The 24,193-nt window shown below is 33.5% G+C and overlaps 3 protein-coding genes and 1 non-coding gene across 4 annotated transcripts; 2 read left to right on the forward strand and 2 right to left on the reverse strand.

Moving 5' to 3' along the window:
• Nucleotides 1–4,734: 4,734 nt before the first annotated feature.
• LOC112772204 (early nodulin-like protein 8) lies at nt 4,735–5,895 on the forward strand. The gene is made up of 2 exons (XM_025817106.3): nt 4,735–5,078; nt 5,170–5,895. The coding sequence occupies exons 1-2, from the start codon at nt 4,913–4,915 to the stop codon at nt 5,706–5,708; spliced, it is 705 nt and encodes a 234-aa protein (XP_025672891.1). The 5' UTR covers nt 4,735–4,912; the 3' UTR covers nt 5,709–5,895.
• Nucleotides 5,868–8,391, reverse strand: LOC112772203 (transcription factor bHLH115). The gene is made up of 6 exons (XM_025817104.3): nt 8,090–8,391; nt 7,565–7,768; nt 7,380–7,436; nt 6,794–6,868; nt 6,547–6,712; nt 5,868–6,332 (listed from the first exon to the last, which is right to left on the reverse strand). The coding sequence occupies exons 1-6, from the start codon at nt 8,119–8,121 to the stop codon at nt 6,081–6,083; spliced, it is 786 nt and encodes a 261-aa protein (XP_025672889.1). The 5' UTR covers nt 8,122–8,391; the 3' UTR covers nt 5,868–6,080.
• A 4,122-nt stretch (nt 8,392–12,513) lies between these two features.
• LOC112773182 (beta-amylase) lies at nt 12,514–18,453 on the forward strand. Its single transcript, XM_025818240.3, has 8 exons — nt 12,514–13,658; nt 16,063–16,131; nt 16,236–16,634; nt 16,833–16,997; nt 17,099–17,362; nt 17,463–17,672; nt 17,772–18,011; nt 18,082–18,453. The coding sequence occupies exons 1-8, from the start codon at nt 13,407–13,409 to the stop codon at nt 18,301–18,303; spliced, it is 1,821 nt and encodes a 606-aa protein (XP_025674025.1). The 5' UTR covers nt 12,514–13,406; the 3' UTR covers nt 18,304–18,453.
• Nucleotides 18,454–18,643: 190 nt separating this feature from the next.
• TRNAA-AGC (transfer RNA alanine (anticodon AGC)) lies at nt 18,644–18,716 on the reverse strand. Its single transcript has one exon. It is a non-coding gene; the product is annotated as a tRNA-Ala (tRNA).
• Nucleotides 18,717–24,193: the final 5,477 nt, after the last annotated feature.

Below are 24,193 nucleotides of genomic sequence, written 5' to 3' on the forward strand. Positions count from 1 at the left end.
ATCCTTGAGAATTTTTCGGTGAGCGAGGATTTTGTTCAACAACAATGAACGGTAAGTTTGTAAATTTATTAACTTAATGGCGGTGTGCCTTTGATCTGACAAGATTCGATCGGATTCAATTTAATTTGTTGCACGAATATAAATAAATACAATATTTTTTGGGAAAGAAATTCGGCAATAACAAACAAGATAATAAAAAATCAAAAACCAACCCACACTGTTACATGCGCATACAACACACACATTGTTAGCCGGTAAAAGTTACATGTGCATACAACACACACATTGTTAGCCGATAAAAGTTGGAGGTCCAGGAATGGTCTTTGTTCTATCTTGGCAGCGTCCATGGAAGAGTACAGAGGAAGACCGACACAAGCAGAGCAGATCGGTGCAAGTTGCAGCGGAAGAAGAGACTACGTTCCACCAGAAGCCAACGGCGGTAACTAAAGAAGAGGATGAAGAGGAGTTGGACGGCGCAACAACGGCGATCTCTGTGACATTGGGCGGAGGGTGTTCAGCGAAGCAGCAGCTACCTAATCACGACAGAGAGAAACTGCGCGCAAGGACCGGCGGCGTTGTGGTAGAGGAACGTGCAGGGACTGGCGGCGACGTGGAACACCTTGCAGGGGCTGCGGCATAGTGGAGCTTCAAGTAGAAGACAAAGAAGCTGTTGAACATGGGACGAAGGAAATCCTATTCCTTGCTGGGTTTGGGTTTGGTTTGATGCGGGTAGGATCCAAGTTCGGGTAGGACTGTCAAGCTAACGTGTCACCTTAGTAAAATTTAACGTGGTTAATGACAGAATAGATAAAAGGACTAACGTGATTAATTTTAAATTTTTTTGAGGACAATTTTGATTAATTTAATCTTTCGAAAATTAATTTAGAGATCAAGTAATTTTTTAGAGACTAATTTGACTATTTACTCAATGTATAACATTACACTTTATCTCGTTGCAATTAAAATAATATAATTTTTCTCCAAAACTAAGGAGTTCATTTTCCTTCCTCTACTCACTTTATTTGTTTTGGTCTTTTAGTCAATATGCCAAAATTTTAAAAGTTTATTACTAAAATATTTCATATGATACTTTTTCATTATAATTGAAATAATTTTTTTTTCTAAAATTAAGGCGCTTTTTTGTTATCCCTTAGCACTTTCTCTATCTCTCTTCTTTCTTTATTCACCGTATTTTTCTGATATATTATTATTAATCCATTTTATTAATTATATATTACTAATTTCACAACCAAAACATATATGATATTAATTTAATTGTAATTGAATTAAAATTTTTTTCTTTAAAAATCAAAGTGGTCTCTCCTTCTCCTTCTTTTTTTTTCTATTTTTTTCTTTCATTCATTTTATCTCTCTTATATATTATCACTAATTATTAATTATTAATTATTAATTATTAATTTGACAAACAAAATATATCACATAATATTTTGTTATTATAATTGAAATTAAAATGTGTTATATATTATTAATAATTTAATAATTAAAATACGTTACATAATACTTTTTTTCATTGTAATTGAAATAATTTTTTTTTTTCTAAAATTAAAAAGTTTTTTCTCATTTTTTTCTCACTCTATCTCTATTGACTTTTTAATCAATATGTCATAATTTCTAAAACTTATTACTAAAATGTCATTTTTTAAAACTATTTATTCATATGTCGTCGTTTTTCCACTATGATACCTATTATTATTATTATTTTTTTGGTTGTCTTAACTGAAAAGCGCTTATCCAAGAAGCACTTCTAAAAAAAACACTAATTCACAAATTATTTGCCATGCAAGAGGTGTTAAATAAAAACAAAAATCTCATATTTTTTTTGTCATTTGATAAAATTTTTAACATTTTTTACAAAAATTTTAGATATTTTTTATTTTTAAAGTCATAATAAAAATTAAAATTTGAGATACAATTTATTTTAAAATATACAATTTCATAATATTATTGTAGACAAAAATACTAATCACAACTAATTTAGAGAATTGAACATCAAGTATTCTTCTTTAGTATCACTCTTTATATTATGTAGGAGAAGATAATTATTCGAACTACCTAATATTATGTTAAACATACATCAATATAAAACTTTTTAAGTATAAATTCAACATATAGTTTACTTTCCTATTTCAAATCATAATTGTTCCATTATTTTATATATCTTTTTTCAGAATTATAATAAAAAGTAATTATCTATTTCTCTATATTATCCTCTCATTCGATGATCTATTTAAATCAATGCATGCCAGTCCTCATTAAATTAAACTAATATAATTTAATGCTTGATTGTTTGTTTTTTAGAAAGATTAAAGTTATTACATCATTGTTCTTAAATTAAGCCAACTCAAAACGGTTGCTAATATAATATTTTAACTGCAAAGAATTTAGCGAGTATGCACCCACGCCAAACATGTAACGAATGTAAGCATGATATTCATGAATTGGATCGAATCTGTAAATCTGTGGTAAATATTCGCATCGAATTTAAAAATTGCAGATACAATTCGATCTGTAAATTAATTGGATCGAATCGCGGATATCTGTTCTATATCCGTGTATTTGATCTGCGGATCCGCACAATGATAATTAAAAAATAAATAAATAAATATATGTTTAGTATTATATTTACTTGTTTATATGTTTTAGTGAGTAATTATTATTTATATATTATATTATTTTATTTTTTAAGTATATACCTATTTTGGTCGACACTTTAGTCCCCAACTAAAATTAATTACTTGATTGGTCCCTAACAATTAACTCCGTCAGTCACTTAAGTCCTTTATTCCGTTAATTCTAACGGAGGACAAAATAGTCCCTGACAACTCTAACAGGGGACAAAATGGTCCCTGATCTCCTTTGTTTGGAAACAACACTGTTCTCTCCCAATTTTCTTCATATCTCGCATAACACTAACAGTTTAACACTGTAACTTCAAACTACACAATGCACACTCTATAAATTTAATGTTCACAAGAAAAAAATCATCAACTTATTCTCAACCAATTCATACTCAGGAAACTAATGTCTATGTCTCTCAACTAGTTGTCGTCTTCGATGGATCCCATGAATCTAGACGGCAAGTCTGATTTGTTAAATCTCGTCGTCGTTGTTGCCATCTCCCTCCTCCTCTGCCCTAACATCTCCATGACCACATTGTCCACCATTCCGATCACTTCCTTCAGCTTCTTCTCCGAACCAATGTTCAGTAATCGCTTCAGTTTCCATATGAGCGGCAACGGCGACATTGTTCGTTGTAATAGCTTGGATGCGAGGTTGAAATTGTCTGCCAACTTAGACTCCGGAAAAGAAGGAATGAAGCACTCGGTGTCTATTTGAAATGAGAATTTGCATATGATGTCAAAGGAGAATCTTCTCATGATGTCCTAACGTCCAACAATCTATATTGGTTGCCGAAGAGTGGAGAAAGGCGTGCCCTTAGAGTAGTTGTGGAAATTAGTCTTGAGGATGTCGTGGACGTTGTCGGGGTTGGAGGTGATGTTATCAAAGACGTGCAAGTGGATGCTTTTGGTGGGTGAAGTGCAGAGGAGGTGGATGTATCAGTCACAAAGATTTAGGAAGTGTGTGGTCCATGACATCTTGAGGTAGGTGCGACACGTGTGACAATTACACCATGGCTTAATCTTGGAGCTAATGAGGAGGAAGGAAAAGATGGAAAAGAAGACTGTGAAAGTGAAGAAGAAGAGTATGAATGTTAGGGTTATGCGAGATATGATAAAAATTGGGGAAGAATAGTGTCGTTTTCGAATAAAGGGGTCACTGATAATTTTGTCCCTTGTTAGAGTTGGCAGGGATTATTTTGTCTCATGTTAGAGTTTTCATGGACTATTTTGTCTTCCGTTAGAGTTGACGGAGCCAAGGACCTAAGTGACTGACGGAATTAATTATTAGGGACCAATCGAGTAATTAATTTTAGTTGAGGACTAAAGTGTCCAGTCTGAAATTCTTTGAGGACCAAAATGGGTATATACTCTTATTTTTTTATTCAAAAATAGTTTGATTAAAATTATTTTAAGAATAAATAAGTTTAAAAGTGTGAAAGAAATATTTTATTGAATTTTTTATATAGAAATATGATTAAAAAAAAAGATTCAATTATGTGGATATATCCAATATCCAATCCGAATATTTGCGGATCGGATCGGATCCGACACTAAAAAACGCGGATATCATATCCGATCCGATCCGATTCGCGTAGACCCCTAAACGTAAGACTATCAATGTTGGTAATTAAACACTAGTAGTAAATACTAATTGCAATTTCTTTACTACTTTTCTTAGATTCCTAACTGATAAAAGTTTAATATTCTGGCACCTTGGGTTGGTTACATACTTGGATTAGGTGCCTGCAACACTAGAGGGATAGGATAGGAACCTCTCTCACATTTGCTCCACAAACCACAGAAATGATTAATATTTTATTTCCACTTGAATTGTGCTGCCATATTTTGATTGGCTATTAGACCCGAGAAAGATTCCTAGTGAAAATCAATACCCAATTGATGTGGGTGCAAGTAAACTAAACACAAAATTCTAATATAGTGGAACAGAGAAAAATTCATTTTTAAAATTATGTATCTAGGAAAAAAGCCAAACATAAATTGTTGTTAATTTAACAAGTCATCAACAACTATCACCTGTTAATTCTCCTTCAGACTTGAAGCAAATAATTATAAGATAGTTACCAACTCCAGCTATTGCATGATTGAACCAAAATTATACATCATTCTAAAGCGACTCCTCCAAATTCCTCTATGGTTCCCTATATATATAGACTTGTATATACTTAAAGCCATGTATCAATAAAATCTCTCTAATCAAGTTTCATCAAACCTTAATACATCCTGTGACTCTTCCTCTGACATTATCAAATATGGGTGTACTTGAAATCATAGTCAGAGTAACTTTGGTGACTGTACTTATCAAATTGGTCATGGCTACAGATCACATTGTTGGAGGACCAAATGGAGGGTGGGATACAAGCTCAGACCTTCAATCATGGGCATTATCTCAGAAGTTTTCAGTTGGAGACAAACTCAGTAAGTCTCTTGCAATGCATTCATCAACAAACTACAACTTTTAATATAAATTCTACTTAACAACTGTCTTTCATATATTATTGTTGTGCAGTTTTTCAGTATCCACCAAATCATAATGTGATTGAAGTTACTAAAGCAGATTATGACTCTTGCCAATTAACAAAACCAATTCAGACCTACAATGATGGCAAGACAACCATTCCTCTTACTTCACCAGGAAAAAAGTACTACATTTGTGGAACAATAGGACATTGCAGCACAGGAATGAAGGTTGAAATAGACACTACTCTAGCCACTGCTGCAACTTCCTCTGCTTCATCATCACCAGTAGAATCTCCTTCACCACAAGAAATTCCCATCATTCCCTCTCCAGGTCCAGAGGGAGTAACACTAACCCCTTCACCATCAGCTGAATCACCGAGTTATGGTGTTCCATTGGCATCATCTCCATTGTTGGATACACCTCTTGAAACTCCTACACTCTCACCAATGGTTCCTTCCACTGAATTTACTGGTTCTGCTGCCTCACCTCTCGAAAACCATTCGGTAGACCAGCCAGATTCATCATCAGCCAGCAAAGTCATGCAAGCGGCAGTGCTAAGCTATTTAACAATGATTGTGGCCTTTTAAGGATGAGAAATTTTCACTCTCCACCATTGTTTTCTGTTATTTGTGCTTATTATTCTATGTTAAACTATTGTGTTTGGTGTTTTTTCTTTGTTGTATTGGTGATTTGCTGTGGTTGAAATTTCATAAAGACTAATCCATAATCCATAATGCATCCATCAGTAATACACAACAGAAAACCATTTAATTATGATAGCATCACAAATTCAAAAGTAATACAATACAAGTTCACCTTATTGAAATGCTTCACAACACACTTTTAGGCTTACATTATTGGTAAGCACACACACACACAGTTCACAATCCACACAACTTAGACATTGATATATGTTTTAACAAACACAAAACAATGAAGTGGATGCTCTAACCACTCTATTATGCCACTGGTGGACGAAGGAGATGATCCTTTGATGTATCAACTGCAGCTGGGGGCATAAACTGCCACATGGCTATGCCAGGGTAACCTATGAAGGGTATCAGCTTTTGGCTAGCACCTTGTGCTTTCGTGGCGGCCGGAGCATGATGGAGGAAGCTTGGCTGAACATTTGTCATCTTGAATTGCTGCTCCAACTTCTCTCTCTCTACCTTGAGCCTATTTTTCTCATCCCGAAGCTCATTCTTCTCAGCCTGCAATGATTCTATTAAGTTCTTACTACTAAGTCAAAAGCTATAACGGTTCAGTCATATCTAACCCTTTTTCTGGTTTTTCATCAAGAAATTCTTAGAGGTTCTTCAAACAAGTCATACTCTAAGAGCACTTAAAAAATAACAACTATAGTCTAATCTTATGAAGAAGAGCATGTTACTTGAAAGTAACCATTACAAACAGAAAATCACCCACCTTGAGCTCTTTAATTTTTTCAAGCATTTCATCATTCATTTCCTTCAGCTTCTCTGCTTCATCTCTTAATTGGTTTACGACTCGGACGGCATCACTTAATATGGCAACCTTGTCGGTTTTGGGCTGCATGCTACCAGGCTCCAAGATGGAACTCAGTTCCAGAAACCTTAAAACCATGCCAAATTTTGAGGACATGAGATTCAGAGAAGACTATACTCAATCACACAAATTTAAAATAATAGCATGCCTCTCATTCAGTTTGTCCCTTCGCAATTTCTCTCGACATGCCTTGGTTCCAGATGCACATGATTCAGTCCTCAACCTGAAGTAACAGTTGCAAAATTATAGAGGTGAACACAAGTGAATCATAAGAGAGCAATTAATACTTAGTTCCGGATCTTCATTGATACAATGTTAGATTTTTCCATTAGCTATTACGATCAATATTAAACATGATATCTAGGCTCAATGCAGAATCAAGTATGTAGGAGCAAGCATGGCATTTCCATGACATAGCTAACATAGTCTTCTTTGCTTGATTCCTTAGAAAATTTCAAATCCTTCCTCATCCTAATAATGATAGATTTTTTCAAAATTCAGTTTATATGATCCAATATGTCCTATACTATTCATAAACCACATTGCCTAATATGCAAGTCATTACAGTTTCCCCTCACAACTGATAAAAACAAATCAGAGACCAGGGCCAAGCTGCATATTATACAAAATTTCTAAATATTTGATGTTATCATTACATGATGAAAATGCCAAATTATGAATAATAGTGGCTAAACTGTTTAGAAGGAAGGATTTTAGAAGAAAAGAGACATTACCGCTTTGAAGGGCCACCTTCCAGCACAATTGAATCCACTGAGTATTCCATTTCCAAGCTGCAATCATGAAGCAGTTATGTGATGATCCGGTAAAAAATCCATAGAATTCCCTGCTTTTAAACTTGGGTTGAAACTTGAAACAAAAGAGAAAGTTGAAGAACAAAACAAAACCCAAAAACACCCACCTGATATTGGAAGAAGGAGGCTTGAAATTGGTGTGTGGCTGAGGTTGAGGCAGCCAGGTGAAAGCAGCAGAGTCTGGAGCCATGAAGTCAGCAACAGAGATGTTATCAAAGCCATAATCGTAGAGCCAATTGGATGTGCCTCCTGAAGAATCTATGTCCATATTGAGAGGGAGTGAGAAGAAACAACAAGTGCTTGTGTGTGAACTGAAACCAAGTATGAAAGGAATATATTACTATGTATATATGTTTTTCATTTTGTTTTTGTTGCTTTGGATTTGGTTTACTTGCTTGTTCTATAGAAATAGAGAGTACTTAAAAAAAAAAGGAAAGTCATTGTGGCTGTGAGAGGCAGTGACGGAAGCAGCAGCACAAGAAAGAGTGAGTGTGTGTGTGTCATGCACAGTGATAGCCAATGCATTTGCATTACGTTGAAACAGTGTTCAGACTCCGGAGCCAACTCAACGGAATCTCTCAGCATTAAAGATTTTATAACAAGTATAGTTTCTTTTTAAGCATCAAAATTACCTTATAAGTAAAACTCTAAGGCTCAAAATCATATGGCTTAAAAGAGAGTGAACATATTCCTTCTTTGATGCCTTTCCTGGGGAATGAAATGGAATTAGAAATTACCACTTTTAAGCATAAACATAATATATAAGGAGGACCAATTATGAGGACTGGGTCATTGGGTGGGGCAGCTAGCTACTGTGGTTGTTTCTAGAAATTACGTTATTGAAATTGACATCCTAATCATAACGATTAGTATAGTAGTGATGACAAATTGAGAATAGATTAATAGTGATTAGTTCATTTATGCAGAGTAGTCCACTAAACTAATATTCTTGAGTCCTGTTATATTTGCGCATAATAAAATCCAACTAGGCTTCTTTGGATGGCTTCTTTCATGCCATAACATGACGTAGTACTTGATGTCCATCAACAACAATAACAATACATCTTATTAGAATATTGTGACGCACTTTATTATCCAACATTCCTACTCACCCATGAAATTCAAACAGTTACCGCTGCAATATTACGCAGCCTTTCAAAGGCTAAGAGCCTAAGATCACTCTTTTTCTCATCACACCTTTCCTACATTTTGCTACCTATTTCTATTTCGGGGAAAAGTCCCCCCATGGCCACACTGCCACACATAAATAATTATTTTATAGGTCTCGTCAAGAAGGAAACTAAAACAAAAAAGAGAAAAACCCAAAACAGCCTGACAATTCCCTCGAAAGATAACGAAATCTCATCGCCAAAAAAAAGTTTTTTTTTGGTACAGGGACTAATAGTCCCAAAAAAAAATATCAGAAATCGGATTAGGTCTTTTTTTTTTTATCAGGAACCTCGTTGTCCTTTCGAGATAATTGTCAAGAGCTAGGTGGGTATTCACTCAAAAAAAAAAAAGAATTGTGGTCTGTGTTCTTTATTAGAAAAAAAAAGGAAATTAATATTTTTTTAAAAAATAATTAGAAAATATTTATTTTTTAAATTTCTTTTTTTTCTCATAATCTTTGCACATTTATTATTTTATTGGCTCAAAACCGTTGTAATGTTATCCAATTACGTTACTGGTTAATTAAGTTGTAAATAATAATTAGTTTTAGCTAACAAACTCATGAATTAATAATAAAAAATGTTAAATATATACTAAAATCAACTACTAAAATCAATTCTCGTATTTTTTTGTATAAATATATATAATTTAATTTATTTTTAATATGTATTTTATATTTTATTGTATATTCTTTTGACGACTGATTTTGATATTTACCTAACATAGTTGTATAATAATATATATAATAAATGAATGTCAATTCAACTATTATCAAGAATTGATCACCTTAATTTTTTCTTTTCATTGATATTATCAAATGTGATTTTATATCATTTAATATTTTCTCTCATATATTTGTTTTCCTAATTAAAAAGAGTATAGTTAGAGATTATACTTTTATAACACATAAGGATAAAAAATTAAGAGGATGATTTCCACTATTACTTAAGTACCGAATCGCATCTAACGAAAATGCAACTAAAGGGAAAAAGGCCAATGGGTTACTAATCTTGATGGACCAATGAATGATAATTAATTAGGGCTACTATCTATTGGGTTACAGTTCAAATTATCGCCCAAACTAATGAGTTTGTCGATATTAAGCATAATGATTTCTCCCCGTCCGAAAAATAATTTCCCATAGATGGACAATAAAACATAAGTGAAGTGTACTATAAATTTCAACCTTGTACTGAAATAGGGGGCCCATGAATCATGATCCGGGCCTTACGGTGAGTGTTCACTCGCTCCTGGGCCTGAGAAGAATCAGTCAGCGTCCAGCGAGGACCAAACGAAATTATTATTGCATCGGTTTCGGCCTAAGGAGGTGGGTGAGAGCTGTAGCACTAGTAATTACGAATTAAACATAATTTAGTAATTGACATCTTATTTGTATACAGGGTGGCAAACGGGGCTAAATCTGTCGGATCGATCCGCGTAACATGTCAAAAAAGACGAATTGGACTGAAAAATTGGGACCGTCAAATAGTAAAAGCCCGTCTAACCCGCACCGCTTAAACCGTGGGTTTTGGTGGGCTTTGGCGGGTTTTTTTTGCAAGGGGTATTTTTACAATTGTTTTTGCCAAAATCCAACTTCCCCTAACCTAACTTACAAGAGAATGGAGATGAAAATTGAGTGTTTTGGATTATGATTATTTTGTTTTAGAGATAATATTTATAATTATGTTTTGGATTATGTTTATTTTGCTTTAGGAACAATATTTATAATTATATTTTGGATGAAAACTTGGTTAATAATTATGTTTATTAGATATTTATAATTACAAAGACTTTAATGTTTGTGAATATAAAAATTATAATTTGTTTATACTTTTAAAAATTATAATAGTTAAAAGTAAAAAGTAGAAGAGATTTTTTAATGCCTTTATATATATTATTTAATAGTTAAAAGTAAAAAAAATAGGATATTTGGCGGGTTTAACCCGTCGGCCCGCCGTTAGGCGGGACGGGTTGGGATTCTGAGACCGCTTCACTAGACGGGACGGGGCGGGCTTCACCGCTTGCCACCCCTATGTATATAGGATAGAAATATAATTATTTATTTATGTTTTTTTAACTTAAATTTTTAAAATAATTAATTTTGTAATATTATATAAGGAATTTTATGACTAAAAATATTTAAAATAGTAGAAACTTAAGTATAATTAATTTTATGTAAAATTAATAATTAAAATTTTTTAATAATTTAACTAAATTATTATCAACTTCAGTCGACCAAAAAGAGAAAATCGGAGATAGATTATATCACTTTTATGAATTTAAACTTCAAATGCTTGAGATAATTATTTTGACAATATCTAAATTTGGAATCCGATGAGTTGGCTAACAGACGAAGGGAAAAAAAGGTAGGATAAGTGCCTGAGCAGTTGAACCTTACGAATTATGATGTTTCAAGAGTCCAAAGACAACAAAAGAATTTGCTCTAAAATAATGTAAAGGGATAGTTTGTGATCATTGATAGACATAGTAAAATTATGAGTAACAATGCATAGGAAAGTTAAACAGCAGTGTCATGAAGTGGAAATCAAAGTATACGGCAGGGGCGGCACCGTAAATTCACTACTAAACAAGCTTTACAGAGATGCTCGTCTTCCTTATCTCACGGCCTCATTTCTCAACTCTCAACAACCAGCCATCATTGAAAAGGGGGAAAAAGATTAACTAAATGTGAAAATAATTGTAACAGGAAAAAAAAAATGTGAAGACTCAGATCCACCGTTGCATCCACGTACATTGTCTTCTATACAACGATCCGGAATTGAACCCAAAAATAGAAGAAAATAAATTAAAAAAAAATTCCATGAGGAATGTTCTAGAGACCTCTTAATTACTAATCAGTATCCCTTAGCCGATCCTAATTCCTGTGTCGCGAAAATGCATGTACAGGACCAGGGGCTACTAGAGTGGAACCTCCTGGTGTAGGTGTACCCGTGGGTGGTGCTGCTACACTTGGAGGATTTGGAGTGGTGGTCGCCGCCGGAGCCGGAGGCGGCGGAGGAGATGTGTTCGAATCAGGAGGTGGAGGAGGAGCGTTAACGGGTGAAGGCGGCGGCGGCGATGTGGCGGTGATGGGGCGGCGGTGGAAGCTGGAGGAGAAGGAGGAGTAACGGGATTGCCGCCATAAATGGGGGAAGGAGGGTTGGGAATGTTGAAATTGGGAGGTGGAAAACCTGAAGGAGGAGAGCATGAGGAATCATCATCGGAGCATTTGGTGGCGGCGTTGTGGTGGTGGCGGTGGAGGATCCCAAGTCCTAATACGAGGCCAATAACAACGAGAAGGGTGACAATGAAGATGAAGATCTTAGTTGCTTTTCCAACGTAGCAAATCATTGTGTGTGTGTGTTGTGTGAATCTGAAAGGCGATTTTGTTCTCAGATGCAGAGACGGGCGGTGTGGGTCTTATTGGAGTCTTTTTCGTCTTTTTCTCATGGTTGTTTTGGGGGAGAAACAAGAGTGCTGCGAGAAGCTGCTTATAAATAACGACATGGATTGGCAAGTGCTGAGAGAGAGAGTTAACCGAAATGGTATTTGTGTTTAAAGAATACAAGACTAATTGAGAGTTAATGTGAGCACGTGAAGGCTACCTTAAGTTGTTAGAAAGTTAAATTTGCCAATACCAAATTAGGACCAAGGTCAATGTTGCTTTCGCTTTACTGTCATGCTGGCTGCTACTAACCGCTTAGAAGTTTGTTTATTTATTTAGTTTAGTGAGTAGTTACGTACTATATAATATAACTGATGCTAACCATGCTTTTTGGCTATTGGCATTAACGATTAGAATAAGCCGCAATTACAAATTAAAGTGATTCTTTTGCTACACAAAGATATCTCAATGACTGCTAACGAAATAGAGAGTCAATAGAGCATTATTTATGTTTCTTTACTGCATAAAGTTCCTTTTTCAATAGTTTCTGAAAATATTAGCTGTAAAAATGGGATTGGAGTAGATGTGGAAAATAAAATAAAATAAAATAATAATAATTGGACATTCCTCGCACTCGCAGGGCTGTGTAGGATAGGAATTAGGAAATACCGAAATAGGAATCAATCTACAACGAACGAGGATGGGTCACAGGGTTCAATTGAACCGTTAAGAGGGGAATGGTCAATGATATATCATAGAGAACCGTGCTCGACAGACATGCATGTCTGCCACGTCGACCTTCCTAGCCTGTCTTCATCCTCAAATTTCACTCAAGACTCAACCCCAACTTACTCAGCTTGTGAACTGTGAAAGGCTGAAAGCATATAATATCTGATTAAAAATATCCAAAAAAATAATAATCTATTTAAAAAATTTATTAATAACTTACATTAAATGCTCTTTTTGTGGAAACTTGCAATAAAATATTGGACTCTTTCTAATGTATGTCAATAAGTTGGGCTTCCTATGTGGTTCTTTCACTTCTTTGTGGCTTTTCTATGATCATGATTTGGGCCATCCCCTAATAAAACGGTCTATAAAGTATGATTAGTATTTATTCTGCGTAAGAATCCTTAAGTAAAGTTATGATTTAATAGAGCCCAATCATATCCATCCATTAGTCTATCTACTAGCATTATATCCGTGCTACATATGTAAGAAGAGAGAGTAATTGAGGGAAACTATATATATTGGACTCATTCATTATTATTCATAGATTGTCTCTTTGTCATGATTGATTTAATTCGTTTCGATATTGCCATGCATCAATGGAGTTTTCGTGTAATGTAATGTAACAAGAAAACATATATGTAGATGAAAGTGAAGAAGAAATAATGGAAAGGTTAGTACAAGGTGGAATTGGTACGAGGAATATTAGGCTTGAGATTGGAGGAAGGTATGCGTATGAGGGAATCCCATGGTGGGTTGGAGGAGCCAAACGTGTAGGCACAGCAAAGAAGCCAACGGCAACAAAGCATGCCTTCAAATTGGATTGCGAGTATGTCAAGAAAAACAACCCAGGTTGTGGTCGACGTCGTGGTCGTGGTGTTGGGGTGGCACTCAAAGCGGCAATTGCTGAACCAAAGGTATATAATACAAACCAACCGTTTATTCAGTCTATCTTTTCCCGTAATAAAATAATACCGTAGAAAATAGTGCTGTGTATATGTCTTCAAGCTCTCAGTTTTGAATGGTTCATGTTCATTATTATCAACCTTCCCTCGCTTGCACGTGCACTTTTTTTCCTTTTTCTTCTTATTTTGGTTTTCGTTTTTTTCTTTTATTAACTATTTATGTATCCACTCAATCAACTCAAACTCTTAAGGTTAACTTATCTTCTCGCTTTATTTCGTGACCAAAGAAAATTTCATTAAAGCTAGCCCATAACATGTCATGTTTGATTGACCATTATGTCCCCACCTCATCATCATCTTATTCCCATTTATTTGTTTTGTTCTACTTTTGTTTTCATGAAGTGGCTAATTTGTAGGTTGCGTAGGTGAATAAAGAGGATGGGTCATGTTATGAACCAAAAATAGCTCGTCAATTCTATGTCTAAGGCTAAAATTATGAAAATGGAAAGAAAATGCTGAATGATTATTTTCTTTTCTCATATTTTCAAATGATAAAAACTAAAAAGTATAAAATCTTCGGTTCTAATGTTCTATCAGCTATTGACACTATCTAAATTGTAAACTACTATCCTAATAATTATCTATTTATCCATAACAAGTTACATTGACCATTTTAAAGTAGTCCATCTTTAATGTCAAATGTTTAATGTTATCCATAAAGTCCCTTGCACAAGATCGACTAGATGAATAATAAGTATCAAGAAATGTGAAAATGGTTAACCCTTGGTATTAAAAAGTTGAGGAAGTATAGGGAGTTAATGGAGTATTTTTACAATGTGTAAAATGGGAGTTTAGTGATGTTCGATTCAGCAGGATATCATATATTTATTATCTTTGGATATCATATATGGTTATCTAGATGGTTATTCTGAATAATATAGATGTATTGTGTTTAAGAAATTAGTAGTATTTTACTTTGAAGGTTCATTTTTTAACTCATATTGGACCAAATAAATAGCTCATTGTATACATTGTACAAATATTCCATTAACTCTTTAGGGATTCTAAAAAGTTATATTAATTATTAAGGTAGTGTTGGTTTAAAGCTATTTTATTGGGAGTTGTTCCATAATCCATAGTAAGAATAATACATTAATTCTTATATTAATTGGGTAATGCTAGAGAGAAAAAAAAAAAACAGCCAGAACTTACCTTATTTAGCATTTATTAATTGTCGCAATAATTAATAAATGCTAAATAAGACAAGTTATGGCTGTTTTTGGCTGATTTTCTTTGGTTACCAAACATTTCTGATATTAATTTTGGCAGTATAATTTGTTATTAAGCATATCAAATCCCGATATTCAAAGAGATTTTTTTTCTGACCATAGAAAATAAAAATGACATATTCTCTTGTTAAGCTAACATAACAAAATATGAATATGTCCCTCAATTATTAACTTTTAAATTTGAAAAATTTTTAAATGGTTTTTATTTTCTTAAGTTTGGATTATTTTTCAAATTTATTAAAATCCGCAAAAAGATATTTTATCCCAAAAAGTGCCGTTTAAAAAAAAATGCAACATCCATAAATATTAGGGATACATATATATATATATATATATATATATCTTTGAAATTTTTTAGTATTTATTTTATTTGTAATTATTTATATTTAGATTTTTGTTAAAAAAATTAGTAAAATCCATAGAAATAATAGAATATTATTTTTTATTTTTTATCCTTTTTCCACATTGTAGAATCATAGAAATAAAAAAAGAAATATTATATGTATTACTTTTTGTGTACACTTTTTTTTTGGAAATTTTGGTTTACACTTCAATTTATGTGTATATATCTTTTTTCTTTTGATATTAAAGTAACTAATAAGAAGTAAAAGAAAATATAAAATTTGTCTTTTAATTATACCATGAAAGAAAAATATATATTTAGTAGTAGTATACTAAAAATGAAAATAAAAATAAAAAATAAACCAAATACACTCTAAGAGTTTGTTTGGAAAGCATTTAACATGAGAAAAGAATTCTATTTCCTTTAAGAAAAGAATTCATTTCTATTTGAAATTCAATTTCATGATTTGGAATAACTATAATATATTAATGGAATAGAATTCAAGTTTAGAGAGTATGATAGTTGATTTGGAAATCAGACCCTTTTTGGTCTGATTTACAAATAAAGAAAAAATAGGAATTAGAATTCTCAAAGGAATTTAAATCATTCATTTTTAGTTGTTCCAAAGCAAGAACCAGAATTTAACTCTCGAGTGAATTCTAATTTTTAGCATTTCAAACAAGCTCTAAAATTTGAGTTTCCAAGACATGTAAGATACAGCATTTTTTTTTTTTGGTTGATATTGAATTATTTGAAAAAATAATCATGTTCAGTTATCATGCAGGCTCCAATACCTACTACTTACGACGATCCAATGCTTGCAAATTATGTACCAGTATATGTCATGCTCCCAGTAAGTCACAACCTTAATTAAATGTCATCCCACATATACATATAAATAACAATGCAGCATACATGTATGTTAATGTTTTTCTTTGTGTTTGTTCTTATTCCCAGCTAGGAGTTGTTACAAACGACAATGTCTTAGAAGACAGAGAAGGACTTGAGCAACAGCTGAAGGAGCTTCATGCTGCAGGTGTTGATGGTGTTATGGTTGATGTGTGGTGGGGCATTGTGGAATCAAAGGGGCCTCAGGAGTATGATTGGTCAGCATATAGAGACTTGTTTCAACTTGTTCAACATTCCAAGCTCAAGTTACAGGCCATAATGTCATTTCACCAGTGTGGTGGCAATGTGGGAGATTCCGTTTCCATCCCAATCCCTAAATGGGTCCTTGAAATCGGAGTATCAGACCCTGATATCTTCTACACCAACCCCAATGGCATAAGGAACAAGGAATGTTTGTCCATTGGGGTTGACAATAGGCCTTTATTCCATGGCAGAACCGCTATTCAGGTTGACCATGTTCAAAATTTTTGTTTTCTGACTCATATTCTTTCTATTTGTTGCTAACTATTTTGGAGAACATGATTTAATAGGAACTTTTTATTCTTTAACTTGAAGGAAGAATCATTCATTTCTATCTAGGAAATGAAGCAAACCTCTAATGCCTACCACATTTATATATACATGTTAAAATTGGTTTGGATGCAGATGTATAGTGATTACATGAAGAGCTTCAGAGAGAACATGGAAGATTTTTTAGAATCTGAGCTGATGATAGACGTTGAAGTTGGGCTTGGCCCTGCTGGAGAACTCAGATATCCCTCTTACTCAAGAAATCTGGGGTGGGTATTTCCTGGCATTGGAGAATTTCAGGTGAGTTTAGACTTTTCTGTTATATTCAATACATATCAATAAGATTAAGCTTTTAAGTTCTCACACCCTCTTTGAATAAATCTCCAAAACCATGTATGCAGTGCTATGACAAATACCTAAAAGCTGATTTCAAAGAGGCTGCAACAAAAGCAGGCCATCCTGAATGGGATCTTCCTGATAATGCTGGTGAATCCAATGACACGCCTGAATCAACAGAGTTCTTTAGATCAAATGGAACCTACACAACAGAAAAAGGGAAGTTTTTTCTTACATGGTACTCAAATAAGTTGCTGATCCATGGTGATGAGATCCTTGATGAAGCCAACAAGGCATTCCTAGGTTGCAAATTGAAGTTAGCAGCAAAAGTAAACTCTGAAATATATCTACTGAATTTGCACCTAACAAGAATTGATTCTCTTTTGCAACAACCATGATTCACCTAATAACATTTTCTTATGAAAATAGGTAGCTGGAATTCACTGGTGGTATAAAACAGAAAGCCATGCAGCAGAGCTTACTTCAGGATACTACAACTTAAAAGATAGAGATGGATACCGGCCTATAGCGAGGATGCTGTCTCGGCACGACGCTCTCTTCAATTTCACATGTCTTGAAATGAGGAACTCTGAGCAAAGACCTGATGCCAGAAGTGGTGCACAGGAACTTGTTCAGCAAGTAATCTATTCCAACTACAAATGAAGCCTAATGTGTTCTTGTCTGCAGAAACCAAAAGACAACTTGTGAATTGTGATTGATAGGATAATCTCCATGCAGGTTCTAAGCGGAGGGTGGATGGAGAAGCTTGAAGTTGCAGGGGAAAATGCGCTTGCAAGGTATGATCGTGCAGCTTACGACCAAATCCTTCTGAATGCTAGACCAAATGGTGTCAACAAAAAGGGCCCTCCAAAACTAAGGATGTATGGAGTCACATACCTCCGTTTGTCACATGAGTTAATGGAGAAAACAAATTTTGATATATTCAAAACCTTTGTGAGAAAGATGCATGCTGATCAGGTAAGCACCTTGTGACATATGAAGTGAAGCAGTGAAAGGCTTTGTCCTAATTGCTTTGGAAAATTTGTAGGATTATTGTCCAGAGCCAGAGAAGTACAACCATTACATGTATCCTATGGTGAGATCAAAGGCAAAGATACCAGTGGAGGCTCTTCTTGAAGCAACAAAGCCAGTAAAGCCATATACATGGCATAGAGAAACAGACATGAGTGTTGGTGGTGTTGGTGGTGTACTTGCTGATATACTAGCCATTATCTTATGTATATTTAAGCAGCGCCGAAACCAAGACTAAGGGGGAATAAAAAGGGGAAAGATATTGTTTGTTGTGTTGATATTGAGAACTAGGAACATGCAGTTGGATCTGCTTTAAGATTCTTGTAAATCTGTCAAGTGCTAAGCACGACCATAAAGGGAATAAATAACATCAGATTCATATAGCTAAGCATATATGCCAAGTGACACCAAGAAAATAATAGTGAATTAATGATACTGTCTATGAAAATTTGTGTGAATGTTACTTAAATGTTATATATAGTGGGGCCAAAGATGCCAAATTATTTGTAACAACCACTTCCACGACTTCATGGCAAAAATAAGAGTAATAGGGAAAGAGAATAATACAAAAGAACAAATGGAGATGCGGGGTATCGATCCCCGTACCTCTCGCATGCTAAGCGAGCGCTCTACCATCTGAGCTACATCCCCTTGTTGGCTTTACAAATTGTTCTTTGATTTAATTTCAGATTACATCATTACATATTTACATTGCTTCAACTACACCAAGAACGAACTGCAAGGTTAAGGTATGAGCTCTTAGCAAAAAAGAGATTCAATTTTTATAAACTGCGTTGAAATTTTCAAATTATAAAAATCTAAAAATTGAATAAACCTATAAAGTGTCCAGAACAATTTAATTTTGATACGTCGTCGTGTAAAACAATTTTACATATACATTAGAATAAAGAGTAATTAGCCATTTCTGACCATGAAAGATTGAGGCGCTAACAATACTGACCATGACTAATTTAAATTAACTTTGTAACCATTAAAGATGTACTCCGCTTGACATTTCTAACCAAACGTCAATTTTTTAAATTTGCCGTTAGTAAGTCTTTCTACGTGGCTGTTTATTATCCAAGATGTCATTATTTTATTTTAATTTAATAATAAAATAATGTTACTAAACTAATCACTTCAAAGTCTCTTGTACCATATTGGAACACCAAGAGTTTCGCGCTCAGAGTAAAGGTTCTTCATCAATGGTGATGTCGACCCTCCTCTAACCCAACGGACGACGTCGCTCTTCACTGTCGTTCATCGTTTGTGAGCGTCGCTGGTGTAGTCGCCGTCGTGGAGGTCCTCTGTGTCGTGCATTCAGAACTTGGACGTCCCGTCTCAGTCGTCGTTATCGCGTTAATGTGCACTCAAAGTACTTGCCGTCGCCTTTCCGTCGTCACCCTCGTTGCCTGTGTTCCGGTTGGTGCTTGCTTCTACTCTTTCTTTTTTTCCATTGTTGTTTTCGTTTTTTAAGTTAGGGCAAATGCTACTATTGCAGAATTTTCAATTTAGTAATGATTTCCTTTGAAAATGTGACAAAGATTTTACTAATTAGGTTATTGATCGTTGGTGATTGCTGATTAAGTTGTTAATTTCAATACTTTATTCTTTGTTAATTTTGTAATTTTTGTTTGTTATTAATTCCTAATTAGAATGTTCTTGATTGATTGTTGTTAGTTTAAGAAGAATCACTGCACTTTGAAATGTCTTGTTCCTAATGATCTTAATTAGAAGGGTAGAATATTTAGTATTTGTGGTGTGATACAATCAGCAGCATGTGTATAATTTAGTTTTAGGTATCTTCTCAAGACTTTAGAAAAAATATGGAAGGAAGGAAGGGGGACCTAAACATGTGCAGAAGAGAAAGAGAGACAGAGAGAGAGTTATTGTTTGAAGAGAAAAATGTAGCATACTATAACACTATTACAGGCACTTGTTCAAAATGGAAAATATGATATATTCTTGGGTGATTCCATAATACAATGTGCTTCCTTCATCTATGCATAAACTGATCCAGTGATCCACTATTATTTTATTTATTTGTCTTTTAAGAGACTTTAGTGAAATATATTTTCTACTCAAAGTATTAGTGAACAATGTTTTCTATCAGTTTCCTTTAAGTTTAATATTTTTTTAATATATTAGATTGATTTGACTTCCTGAATTAGTTATTACTTCATTTATAAGTTATCATATCATTTGAGGATTAAAATCCATTAAGGATTAGAGCCTACACAACTAAATTATCGATCACATATTCAGATATGCATATAAATATATTCAGATATGCATATAAATATGTAATTTTGGGACTTATGTTCACATGACACAAAAGAGAGCATTTTTGTGACAACAAAAATTGAGTACTTATGTCCAAAAAAAATTGACTTAATTTAAGGGATTAGTATATTTGTGGCTAAATCATGTATAATCTATATCCATTTCTTTTACCAGTTTATTTATTTGCATTTGCAGGTAACATGTAACTTACGTCTCTAACATGAGAGTATTGCTTGACTCTTGCTCCTAGGTGTACTCATCCTGTGTCTCTTGATTCCAACTCATGCAGCAAGTAACTTCTGGATATCATTCTGAAGAATATTAAAAAAAAGTATGCCTTTTTGCATGTTAATTTTTATTTTATTTTAATTGAATATTTGGTTTATGATTTTTAGCAATTAATTATGTTAATTCTAGCATGAGTTTTAATATTGTGTCATATTTAGTTAGATGGCAGCAACAACTCATAGTTATATTCTGTTGCAGCTCCATCTATGGTGATTTCAACAATTCTATAGTTATATCTGTTAATTGAATTATTTTCTCATAGCTTTTAATTGTTAATGCAATTATTTCCTCTCTAAGCAGGTGATACCCTTCTTCACTTATTCCTCCTCAAGCCAACCAACCTCCAATTCAACCGGCACCTGCAAGACCACCACCAATCAGACCTTCAATGCAGAATATGCCCTTCGATAGCAAGAGGCCAACCAAAAGGAAGAATACCAAGAGGCCTCCTCCAACTCTATTCAACAACATGAGACCTCCTTCACTAAGCAACCCTTCAAGTAGGCCTATTCTTAGCCAAGAAACTATGCATGGTGCTAGTGCTGGAACATCTACCAGATTCATGCAATTTATGCCGACTCCAAGACTTGGAGCACCAACAACTGGACTCTCCAATGGCAGTAGCAATTTCACACCTAGTTAGGGCCTAAGATTAATTGGATTAAGAAATTTTTGTTGTAGTGTTTAGATATGGCTGTTACATAGACCATGTGCACTTCAATCTTTTTGGAAACTTATTTATAGTGTTTTGGTTTAGAGTTACATTGACCATGGTTTGTTTTGTTACTTAATTCTCATCAAACAACTATGAGCATGAAGTCATGAACTTATATGTTTACTATGTTAATGGGAGATGATTACATATTTGGCTTTGTCCCACATTGATTTGGTATAAGAATTTTCATTTAGTAATTGTTATCATTCATATATATTGCTATGTCAAGGTTAAATTAGAGTTTGTGATTTGAAATATAAGCAGCTATGTCAAATTTCGAATATCTAAAGGTTATTTTTGTCAAATTTACATTCATTCAGTTCATAAATTTTCATTAACTGTTAATTGTCACAATTCATATATTGTTATGTCAAAGTTAAATCAGTGTTTGTGATATGAAATATAACCAACTATGTTAAATTTTGAATTTTTAAGTGGTTACTTTTGTCAGATTCTCAATTTTTCGTGGTTAGATATGTCAACAAATATATACTTATCAGGTTACTTTTGTCAACAAATATTTTGACAAACTAGAAACTGGTTCAACGCCATATTCCTTTTCCCATTCCAATTCAACATCAACCCAGGAAAAGAATATAATGAAATCAAACCTCAATTCTACATTTTAAATGCTAGAAACATGATTGAAAGGAAGCACAACACAAGTCCTATAACAATTGACAAAATTTAAATCCTAATTTCTATAATTTCTCCCTTAATCTTCTCTATCTTCATAACTACTTTCATAATAAATACAGAAGAAGAAACATGATAAACGTACTCTTGTCATAATCGCAGAAGAAGTATGATAAACAGAAAAGAAGAAGCATGATAGCTATCATAATAAATCCATATTCTACTTTCATAACTATATTCTCAACCTTTCATAACTAGGGTTTCAGATTTTGGAATAACCCACATACTTATGAAGAAGAAGAACATAAGGTCATTATGGTAAAATTAGACAGTAATGCCACGTTGGAAAGCCAAGTTGAAAGGATACTTGCCACGTAAGAAGCCTTACTAATGGCAAATTTAAAAAATTAACGTTTGGTTAGAAATGTCAAACGGAATACATCTTTCATGGTTACAAAGTTAATTTAAATTAGTCATGGTCAGTATTGTCAGCACTTCAATCTTTCATAGTCAGAAATGGTTAATTACTCAAAATAAATTACTATTTGTACCATGAAAGATACAGACGCTGACAAATATATCCATATAAGAATAAACGACAATTGTAACCACGGAAGATGGTTTCCACGTACCAAGAGTACCCTAACGGACTAATTACGTAACCAACGTCCAGGTACTCTTGGCACACGGAGGTCATCTTCCGTGGTTACAGTTATCGTTTTATTCTTATATGAGTACATTTGTCAGCATCTGTATCTTTTATGGGTACAAATGGTAATTTATTCTATACATTAAATTATATTTTGCTTAAACTTATAAATGATCATAAAAAAAATGAATGTGATTGAAAAAGAATACATTAAAATTAAACTTGTATTTTTATATTAATGACTAAAGAATTCAAGTTTTTAATTATATATATATATATATATATATATATTACATCTTAAATTAAAAGTGATAGATAAATAATAATAAAAATTTTATTTGTATGTTATAAAAAAATTATAAAAATATATATAAACAGAAAAATAGTGTAAATATTTATCATTTTTCTTAAATATATATGTGCTAGTTTGGATTTTTTTTTTTTTTGAAAAAAATATTTTTTTTAAATAGAATACTTTTATTCAATTTAAAACTTTGGATACATCTTTTAAAAAAGTACTTTTATTAGAAAAAAGTAAATTGTTTGCTTTTTTTTAAGCTAGCAATACCTTGCTTTTAAAAAAAGTAAAAATAAAAGATGTCTTTAATACTTAAAAGAATAAAGCTCTACATTCAAACAAAATACTTAACTAAGTCTAACCAAGTTATTATAATAACTTTTCAAATTTCGCGCCTCATTCTCCTTATCTTTCTCTTTCTCTATTTCCTTCTCCTTCTCTGTTCTTTCACCTTCTCCTCTTCCTCGTTTTTCTTCTTCTTCTTTCAAATTTGCGCAGGTTCTTCTTCTTCCCTTCTTCTTCTCTCTCCCCCTCTCCTCCTTCTCCTCTTCCTGCTCCTCCTGCTCCTCCTCCTTCCAAATTCGCACACGCAGATTCTTCTTCTTCTTCTTCCCTCCTCCTCCTCTTCTCCAATGTCACATCTTCTTCTTTTTCTTTTCTTTTTTCGTTATCGTCATCACTAATAACACCAACATTTTGCTAACATCTTTATTAGTTCTGATTTTCTCTGATGCCATCATTAAATAAGTTCGGTTCATTTTTTAGTTTATTTTAGTTCATTTGTGTGTTAATTGAGATTCACTTGATGCTGCTGATAAGTATTGACACATCTTTTATTCTTTAAGTAATTTTTTAATTATTTTTTAAAATCTGAATCGAATTCAGTTCATTTGTGAATTGAGTTAGGTTCATTTGATACTACTTTTAGTATTCACCAAATCTGTTATTCCTTAAGAAATTTGATTCATCTTTTAGTTTAATTGAGTTCATTTGTATGCAGAAATGAATTGAAATGTGCATTTCTTGATAATTGAATGTTTATCACTTTTTGTTTAACTTTGGACCGAATTCGGTTCATTTGTGATGGTTTCAGTGGCTAAGAGAAGGGGGGTTGAATCTTAGCCCCCTTTTTGCTTTGTAACACTTGCTGGCCTTTGAGATCACTTTAGGAGACTTTTTGATTTTTGTCTCGTCCCTAGCCACGAGACTTTTATTTTTATCTCGTCACTTGGCACAAGACTTTTCTTTTTGTCTCGTCG

Source organism: Arachis hypogaea, chromosome 18 (genome assembly GCF_003086295.3).
Source record: "Arachis hypogaea cultivar Tifrunner chromosome 18, arahy.Tifrunner.gnm2.J5K5, whole genome shotgun sequence".
Lineage (NCBI taxonomy): Eukaryota > Viridiplantae > Streptophyta > Magnoliopsida > Fabales > Fabaceae > Arachis > Arachis hypogaea.